Source organism: Otolemur garnettii, unplaced genomic scaffold (genome assembly GCF_000181295.1).
Source record: "Otolemur garnettii isolate 467f Iridium unplaced genomic scaffold, OtoGar3 scaffold00053, whole genome shotgun sequence".
Lineage (NCBI taxonomy): Eukaryota > Metazoa > Chordata > Mammalia > Primates > Galagidae > Otolemur > Otolemur garnettii.
In genome coordinates this window covers 474260-484065 of record NW_003852448.1, presented here as the reverse complement: position 1 = coordinate 484065, position 9806 = coordinate 474260, and the positions used below count along the sequence as shown (strand labels likewise).

Genomic DNA, 9806 nt, shown 5'->3' with positions numbered 1-9806 from the left:
ACAATCGCCTGTGCAAACACCTGCCCAAACAAAGCTGGGATTTTGACAACAACCTTCATCTAACTGTTCCCTTGTCTCATCCTCTGTCTCCAGCTCCCACAGACCCATCCTGATTTCCATGTTTGTTATTCCTTTACTTTCCTTTTTATGCACTCTTTTATGAGATACAAGAAACTTGTGTGGCCGCTGATATGCAGGGACAGGCCAAGCTAAGAAGTGTACGCCGCAAATGGAAATGATGGTTGTAAGGAGGCGAACGTCCTAGGACCAGGTGCTGCAAGGCACTTGCATTTATTTTAAGTCCCTTTTCCTTGTACTTCTCACATGGATGACTCTGTAATATGAGTCTGGATGTGATTGCAAAACCGTTTGTAGATTCTGTAAAGGAAATCTTAAATTATAACTGTTTTGTCCCTTTTAGAAAGGACATTCTGTGGTGTATAATTCTTGGAGGCCAGAGTTTTATTGTGAAGTTTCCTCTACAGTTGTGATAAGCTGTAGTGCATTTGTTTTGTTCTGTTATTTAACATGTCAGTGTGTAAATTATACACTCTCTTGTTGATGGGCACTGGGGGCTTGGCTGCTGTGGAGAGAGCGATTTGGGTGTGGTTGAACATAACTGCATCAGTGTAGCTCCTTATGCACATGCGTATAAGTTTCCCTTCGGCAGAAGTCGAATGCTGGTCAGAGGGCTATGAATGTTCAGTCTTAAGAGATGGTACCAAGCTGGTGTACACAGTGGCTGCCCATGGTCACACTGATTGGAATATGGACACCCACCTTTCTTCTAATATGTGGAATTTTTAGGCTTTTTCATTTTTGCTAATTGAATGGGTGTAAAATAGGGGCTCTAATTTATACTCCATGACATGACCCCTCGCTGGGGTTTTAATTTACATTTCTCTGATCACTAAGGATGCTGGCCACCTCTTCTTGTGCTTATGGACAATCTGTGCTTTAACTGCCATCAAATGTCTACTAAACCCTTTTGATGATTTTTCTGTTGGGTTGTTTGTGATTTTCTCACTGGTTTTTAGGAGATGTGGGACTAGTTACTTGATAATTTTGAAATCATTTCTGTATCCATAAAAAGAGGGATGATAATACAGACATCACAGGGTTGATTCAGGATTAAACCAATATTTACATACAGTCCTGTAAATACAGCATAACAGACAACCAGAGAACCTTCCTTCTCACTTCCTGCTGGGCCCCACCCCCCTCAGGCTCTGATCCCTGGACTGGCTCTGTTGGAATTTGCTGTGTCAGCTCTGCTTATTGGAGTGGTCAAGTATAGTCCTCCTAGTATTGTAACTTAGGAGTAAAGCAGGTTAAATGAGCTCAGACTCCCTTGGAGGAAATATGAGGAAAGAAAGTAGAAGGGAAGAGATTCAATGGCATCCTTGGCAAAATAAGGGGAAAAATCAGTATAATTATTCTGGTGTCTCAATAGCCCTGTCTGTGGATGTTTGAAGTGTGTGTTAACATGAAAATATGATTACACTGAACATTTGATACCAAGCAAAAAATTGCCTGATGGTGCCTGAAAGCCAGTAGTCTTAGGTGGCCCGTAACCCTCAGGTGTCCTGTTTCTCTGCTGCTGGGCTCCACTTGCACAGCATTTTGGAGAGTGCTGCACTGTCATGCAGAGAAGCCACCCTGGCAACCAGGATAAATGTCAGAAGAGCAATCTGAAGGACAGCACGAGAAGCTGTGCAGTCGTTGCTTCCCTTCCTGCCTGGTTTTGGAGTGCTGAATTCAAGGAGGGAGTCTGGATGTGATAGCAAAGCCATTGCTTTCACCACCCTGGATCTCTCTGTGTTCCACTGAGAATATTCCTGGAGCAGCAGAAGCGGAGCGCGGATGCCGCCGTCCCTCTGAGCCTGCTGCACTGCGGCATGCCCTCTTTCATCTGCCTCTACCTGTGCTCCAAGTCCCTGTTAGGATTTGGAGGTAACTGTTTGCATTGCTGACGTTAATGTATATTTGTGAGAAGTGACCACTGCCAGTGATTAGAACTCTGGGTTTGGCAAATATTTAAGCAAATCTGTATGCAAATTCAGCCAGGGAAATATGGAAATCATTCCTTAGTGCATGATGCCTCCTGGCATGTCTTTGCTATGCTGATTGTTCTCTGCTCTTTCTCTGATTTGAAAAGTTTGCATTTGAGTTTTTAGTAGAAAAATCTGGAAATGAAAACAGATGTAGTTTAGCGACAGTGTCATCTCACCTTTCCCTTTGTCCTTCTGAGCACACACCAGACTGATGGATTTGTCAGACAGTCTTTGCTCTGAGACACATGGGTGAAGAGTTTGGAAACAGCTTTTAGTCGAGATGGCAGCTTCAGTTGAGGAAGTGGTTAAAAGAAAAGTTTGAATGCTCTCCAAAGACAAGATTGCCATGTACTTATGCTCAGACTTTGCGATTCACAAGTTGTAATTCCTTTCCCTTTCTGCCAAGAATTACACAGTAGAATAGTGAAATATAATTTAAGTTTATGCATATGTAATTGTAAAAACAACTGGAAACTCAACTTCACTGAAACATGGATGTTACTTAAACCTCTCAGGGATAGGACGCCCGTAAGGGACTTATCTTGGGCTGGAGAGTCTTGTGTTGGGATCCCTCAGTGGATTTGTCTGTCTTTTCTTGATCCTCGGAAAATACATTTCAGCAGCAATTGGTAATAGCTGGTTTGTACGCAGAAGCAGTAGCCAACTCAGAGAGGCATTTTAGCAGGCTCTTCTGTTCTTGAAACCTTCTGATCTTGATGTGTATTAAACAAAAGGGGTTCTTAATGTTTCAGAAGAGACCCTTTCCTGTCTGTGTCACCTGCCTCACCCTGAGGGACCTGGGTCAGTGCCTGAACAGGAGGCCATCCACTTTCCTTCTGCGGGTGACTAAGTTGTGGTATCTTTTAATCGTGTGTTTTGTTTTGTTTTCTGACAGTAACTTTCAAAGACGATACTATTATCTGGGAGAAGTAACTTATAGTATGATATTTTAGTATTACTCCTAGTTTTGTAGCTTATTATATTTCCCTTTAAATGTCTAATACTAAAATATTTCTCATATTTTTAATAAATCCAGAAATCCTTGCAGAACTTTCTAAGAATTACTTCTATAGTGGACATTATAGAGAACACGGACCTCCCTTAACAGAGCTGTTTTGCTTTACTAATCAATTTCCATGGAATATACCTTTTAGTAGCAAATTGGCGAGGATTTACCAAAAATCAAAATCTACACCTGGACTTCTTTTTTTAAGATATAGAGAGAGTCTCGGACTATGCCTGTGGCTCAAAGGAGCAGGGCGCTGGCCCAATATGCTGGAGGTGGCAGGTTCAAACCTGGCCCCGGCCAAAAACTGCAAAAAAAAAAAAAAAAAAGAGAGATAGAGTCTCATTCTGTCACCCTGGGTAGAGTGCTGTGGCATCATGGTTCACAGCCCTCAAATTCCTGAGCTGAAAGGACCCTCTTGCCTCAGCTTCCTGAGTAGCTGGGACTACAGGTGCCTGCCACAACTCAAGGCTCATTTTTCTATTTTTAGGAGACACAATATCTCACTCTTGCTCAGGCTGGTCTCAAACTCCTGAGCTCAAAGGATCCACCCACTTCAGCCTCCCAGAGTGCTAGGATTATAGGCATGAGCCACTGTGGCGAGCAGCACCTGGGTGTTATTTATACCTGTAGTTTTATTTGTACCTTACACACAGGGTGCCAACAAATGTATACACATTTTAAGGAAGGAAAAAAACTCTATTAAAATTATAATACTCAAGTCACATTTGACTTCTGAAATTATGAGAGATACAAGATACACTATAGCAGGTAACAAAGGTAATCAGAATATATTGAGTGTTACAATTTTAATAGTTTTTTCCTTTTTTAAAATGGGTATACATTTTTTGGCACCCTCTCTATATAAGGATATTAAGACTAAAAAAGGTTGAGAATTACTCAAAGGTTCTGAATAGGTACTAAAAGGTTCTGAATTACTCAGAATTAAACATCAAATGGCAGAACAAACAGGGAACTAAGAACAGAAACCAGTTCTCTTGACTGGGAACATGCCCCCTGCTCCCGGGAGCTGCCATTCCCTACTACACGACGTAGTGGACAGGCGCTGGCTCCTGGCCATGGGCGTGCCCTGGTACGGAGCAGCAATGCTTGCAGAAGTAATGGTATGGCAGTTTTGAGGGGCCTCACAAGGTAGAACTGTCTGTAAGAGCTGTGTTGTGCGGGTCCCAGATTCTGTGACTTTCTTAGACAACTTGTAACACTCAGAATACAGTAGTAATCACAGCCAAGATTTATTAGAGGAAAATGAGAGAAGCGATGGGGCAAGGTTCATGTGGCAAAGCCATAGGGACCCTGGACTGGAGCTTCCCAGGTCCTTTCCCAGTGCGGTGGTACAGGAGGTGCTTAATCCTCCAGTAACAAACCCAGACAACGTGTAACAAGCTCATGAGACACTCAGAGCCCCAGACTTTTACTGGGAGCTGATCCTGTAGGCAGTCTCTGCCCAACATGTATCAAAATTCCAGACCCTGAGAAGGCAATCAGGTGTTAAGAATAAAACACATTGTTTAGGATAAAAACAGAAAAATTTTATCTGGATATATTCATTCTGAGATCACAGAGGGAGTCAATTAGGGGGAAAGAAATATATATACCTACACACATACATATGTGTGTGTGTCTATAACTACAAATGAAATACATTCAATATGTCGAGGTTTTGGTAGATTACATTTTTAAAAACCTGATTCTGTTATGAAGTTTGTGTCCCTGGTACATCTTTCATTAGAGAATTAGAGAAAATCTCATCATCAGAGAATAAGTATTAAGAGGGATTTTTCACTTTGTGTTAGCTTGGAAGGACACACTGTTAACAAGGATAATTTTAACATGAAAATACTATTAGTGCCATTAAAACAGATGTATTAGGTAATTTTTTCAAAGGATCTGGATTGGCTGTTTATTGTAGTCACCGCTGCTTATTGAAATTAGGTAATTCTTTACCCGAGTTCTCTAAACTAGTCTTAATTTGTTAAAAACATAAATAGCTAATTTTTCCTTATTTGTTTGTAAGCAAGATGTGAACAATAAAGATACTATTTCTCATAACAATTCCATAGAGGTTTGTTTTCTCCATGGGATGAGGGTCGTGATGAATACTGATTTAGAAGAGGAGCATAGGAAACAGGTGTCTGCCGCCGTGATGTGAAGCGCTGAGGAGCCTGGTAGTCTTTGAACCAAACCAGTGAAATGACGCACATGCACAGGCTTCTCCAAATTCTAACGCAAGGTCTCTTCCCCACTGATGATTTACATCATGCGGTCAAATTTCAGCTAACTAGGAGTATCTGTGCCTTATCTCTCGCCATTGTGGCTTGCGAACGTCCATATTTCTATTTCTTACCTATAGTTACTAGATTAATCATTGGAGCCCCATTTATTGGAGATACATGATTGCTTTTGATTGGCAATATCACTATTTTACTTAGCCAAAGCAATTTTTCTATATTTCTGAAGAGTTCTGTTTATTTCAATGAAGCTTTTCTCTTACTTGTGCAGATAGAAATTATCATAACAGGTTTGGGATAATTTTTTGAATTGCATATGTGTGTGGGCCAAATGGTGATGCAATAGTATTGCAGCAATATGAACAAAACTTCATAAATATGTATTGTGGAGAGGACATTCTTATGTTATATAAATTGGATGTGTCAGAATTTTAAATGTCACTTTGGGTTTAATGCAAGCAGTTTCTTAATTGCATTTTCTTGACTTTTCTTGGAAGCGACCCTGGAGCCACAGAAACTTAGATTCTTCCTTGCAGCTAAACAGTGAGATTTCTTCTCTTTCCCCACCTACTCCTGTTACTCTTAATTTCTACCATCTCTCTGGATACCAGGATTCTCACAGCAGTGGGAAATGGGGAGATGGCATGGGGTATGATCCTTCATTTCACAAAATATGTATAAAATATTCTCTATGTGTTGCCTACCTCTTTGTAAAATTTTATAATGAATATTTTGTAAATAAAGGTACCTTTAGCCACAATTTCCCATTTTCACTATGCATGGTCACTTTATGGGCAACTTTTGGGATACCCTGTAGAATACGGAATAGCTATGGGAAGAAAACAATACAGACAAGACAAAATGAGTGTGATAAATGCGTACTTTAATGTATCTTGCAACTGATGAGATAGTTTGCAAACTTGGTTCTTGGGTTCCTCAAAGTAAAAGTAATGAGGAAATCGTGAATGTGAAATATCTGTAAGGGTTAATTTCCCTAATACTAAAACCTGGGAGGGTTTTCTTTTGTGGAGGGCGTTAAAGGGTAACAGAACGGGCCATAACTTAAACAGCGTCCTTTTACGGATGGAGAGTGGGGAGACGCCTGTGACTATTAATGATGACATCATCCGTGTGAGCTCATTTACCTGGTGCACAAACCACCTTGACAACTAGCAGTTCAGAAAGGGCCAGTGATCCCAAGTACGCAGGTCCATCTCGAAATAAAATGCAGGAAATTTTGAGAGGTAGAGACATTATATTCATGAACACATTTCTCCCAGCTGGCTTTGGATAAGAATTATCCAACACAGGGTCTTGCTTTACCACCTCTGACTCAAACTTGGAGCACGGTGTTGCCAAAGTATCTGGGTGTGGAGGAAGAGCAGACATATTATTCTCAGATGAAATGTAAGGACACATCCCCGAGTGGATAGCCATTGTGGCTTTACTTGAAGATGAAATGAAGGCGGACCAATGAGCAGGGACAAAAATCTTTCTTCAAAAATCATTCTGGATCCACTTTAAACCAACGTGGAATATGATTCTAACTCGGACTGCTGTACCTTTATAGCAGTAACTTGTAAAAGTCTGGGCGAGGACTCATAGAACCACCCCATCAATGAAATGCCAGGAAAGCCTATTTGTTACCCCCACTGTAGAAAGCATTAAATGTATCATTTATCATACATTAAATGTAATTAACTACCCACGAGCAACAAAACCTTAGGAGCTTAGTATTTGGTGCAAAAGCAGCTGAAAAGTAAACTCCAGAGATAGTGCTTAAATCCTGATCATTTTCTTTCCCAGTTATAAACAGAGACAAGCAAGCCTGTAGAACATTTTGCATATCTTTCTCTAAAGAATAATTTTCTATTAAGCGAGCTGATGTATTTGAAAATGAAATCTAATTTAATACTAGCCAGTGGTTCAAAGTGAGGATATTTGGAGCCAATCTTTGTCTCTGATACTTCTTGGAATGCTTTCTTCGAATGTGCTCACGACTACTTTTCTCACAGTATGTGACTTCAGAATGACGATTTTCACTTTAACCTTCACAGTTTGCTAGTGCATTAGAAAAGTTCATTTCAGAATTTCAAAGCAATGCCCATAATTGTTGTTCTCCATGTGGAGTTGATTCACATTCCAAGAAAAAAAATCTCTAAAAACTTGGCATTTGATTAAAAAAAAAAGATATTTAATACAATGAAAACTATTTTATTTCAAAGATTATGAAGTTAGATGGAAAATGCTGATAAGATCCTGCTTTCCATAATGACTTTGGTCTGTTTCTTAACCTCTGACTTCTCCTGCCACTTCTCTGTTGCCAGGCAACAGCAGAGAAAAATAAAACCTGTGTGAGTGAAGGAAGCTCCAAACAGAAGAATGGGCTTATTCTAGAAGATGGTGAGCCAGTTATTTAGAATTTTAAATACACTTTTTTATGTTTAAGATTTTATAAAGGGTAGTTCAGCACCCGTGGCAGCCATTGCAAGCCTAGTTAACTCGCAATTCTGTGGAAGTATTGAAAAGCAGCACCTTTCCTGTTTGGAATAACTTGATGAGTCTCTCATCCAAAATTCCAGGAAATGAGAAAATGCCACTGAACAGCCAAAATACATGTTGTAAAGTGCCTGCATTAGAGCATGGCCTTCTTAGTCTGAGGAAAAGTCAGGCGGAGCCACAGCCCGTGTGTTCTTATATTAAATATAACTGAGAAGCCTCGCTATTTGAGTTGAAGAGTGTGAAAGGATGATAAAAAGAGGCGTGCAGACAAAATTAAGACGTGATGGCTGACAGCCTGAAGGCAGGAAGGAATTCAGAGCACCTCAGACTACTCAAGCCCAGTTGTACACAGTAGACAGCCCTACTCACCTACAGGCAGACATCCTGAGAGCATCCTGTACTGTGCCTTCTTATAAAAGTTACCGTGACCGCTGCATAACCAACAAAATGATGCTTTTTTAAAGGACTCACAAGTGTGCACTTTAGAAAGCTTGAATCATAAATAGCCAATACTTCAAAGGAAACAGCTTTAACTGTACTTTGAAGAGAGTGTGCTGTGCCTTCAGATCTAAGCAAAGTTCTTCTTCAACCTGAGAGTTCTGAACTTATTAAAATGCAATTTAATTACAGCTGTAATTTATGAGATGTTGCCATAGAAAAATATATTATGAATTCCAACTGGAAACGCCAGATAGACACCCCCTACACACACACACTCACAAGAGAGCTGCCCGATCTTAGGAAAGGTACAGAGAAAAGAGAGATTTTCACGTCAGAGAATGTATGGCTCTGGGTCAGGCAGCAGGCTGTTCTGATTGGTGCGGAGGCCATGAATGGGCACCTCCCTCATCCCTCCTCTCATCTCCCCGCCCCGCCCCAGGCGCCCATTCTTGAGACTGGTCTTTCACGATGGGGGCATCTCTAATTAGAGGGAGGACTTCATCTGTTGCATCTCAGCAACGTTTTAACGTAATTGTTCATGAGCCTCGCTGACTCTTAATTACTGATGAGTTTGCACCCACAGCAGTGACAATAATTCCAAATTAAAAGGTGAGTGATTGGTATTAACCCTTGGATTAACATTATGTGATAAATACCAATACTTGGCAAAAAAATACTGGATCAAGCTGACCATCTCTTTACGATGTAGCCATCTAACTAAAAACGTTGTGTTTACCAAAGAGAGCCTGCTGTTATTGTTTTGTTCCATTACTTCTTCCTTTAAATTACTCCTGTATGTGAAGGACTAATTTTGAGTATTCTTCTGACAGATTACTGAAAATTGTTCTAAAATGCTTGCAGTCCTGTTGAAGGAAACGGTGTCCAATCAAACCTGCAGATTGTAATCAAGATGCATTTTGTAAAGTTGTATTGATGGAAATGTTCCTTGGGCGATTACATAACCAATCTTCAAACTACACTCAATCTTCAAACAGATCCTCAAGTTTTAATAACGGAAAGTTTGGGGTTTCCTTTCCTAATTTTTCAGCTTGAGTTACTTACAGAATTCCTTAAGTTCAAAAGGTGTGAGGGCTATGTTAGGGTTCTTCTCAGTATCTGATAAGAAATAGCACACGCACAAAACCCAGTAAACTTCTGAATTTGGACAGGTAGTGATCTGAACTATGAGCTTTAAGAGAAGAATACTTAACTTGCTTCCTCCACTAGGGCCTGTGAATGTTTTGAACATATATTGCTAGGAAGGTGCCTTGGGGCAGGTTACTGCAACTTCCTTGGTCTCTCCTCATGTTGACAAATAATCAGTCTCTCCACAGATGTTTTGCATTTAATCAGGACTTGTGTATACCCTATGGGGCTCCTGGCAAATGTGGATATACCTCTGGGAAATCTAGATTCATATTTCACATTTAGCGTTTCAAAAACATTCTTTGATGTGTCAACAAAGCCTTTGCCTTTTCTCATATCTTTTGGATTTTTTTAAACCAACCAGAGGAATGGATAGAAACCATAGCAGAGTGAGAAGGCAAGCTTTGG

General features: G+C 40.4%; 1 protein-coding gene across 1 annotated transcript in view; it reads left to right on the top strand.

The window, feature by feature from the left end:
- Window positions 1-1637: 1637 nt before the first annotated feature.
- Window positions 1638-9806, top strand: part of EPB41L3 (erythrocyte membrane protein band 4.1 like 3) — a 180047-nt gene continuing 171878 nt past the window's right edge. The window contains exon 1 of the mRNA XM_023514424.1: window positions 1638-1953. Within this exon, the coding sequence (XP_023370192.1) occupies window positions 1899-1953 (55 nt within the window). The 5' untranslated portion in view covers window positions 1638-1898. The remainder of the gene's footprint in view (window positions 1954-9806) is intronic.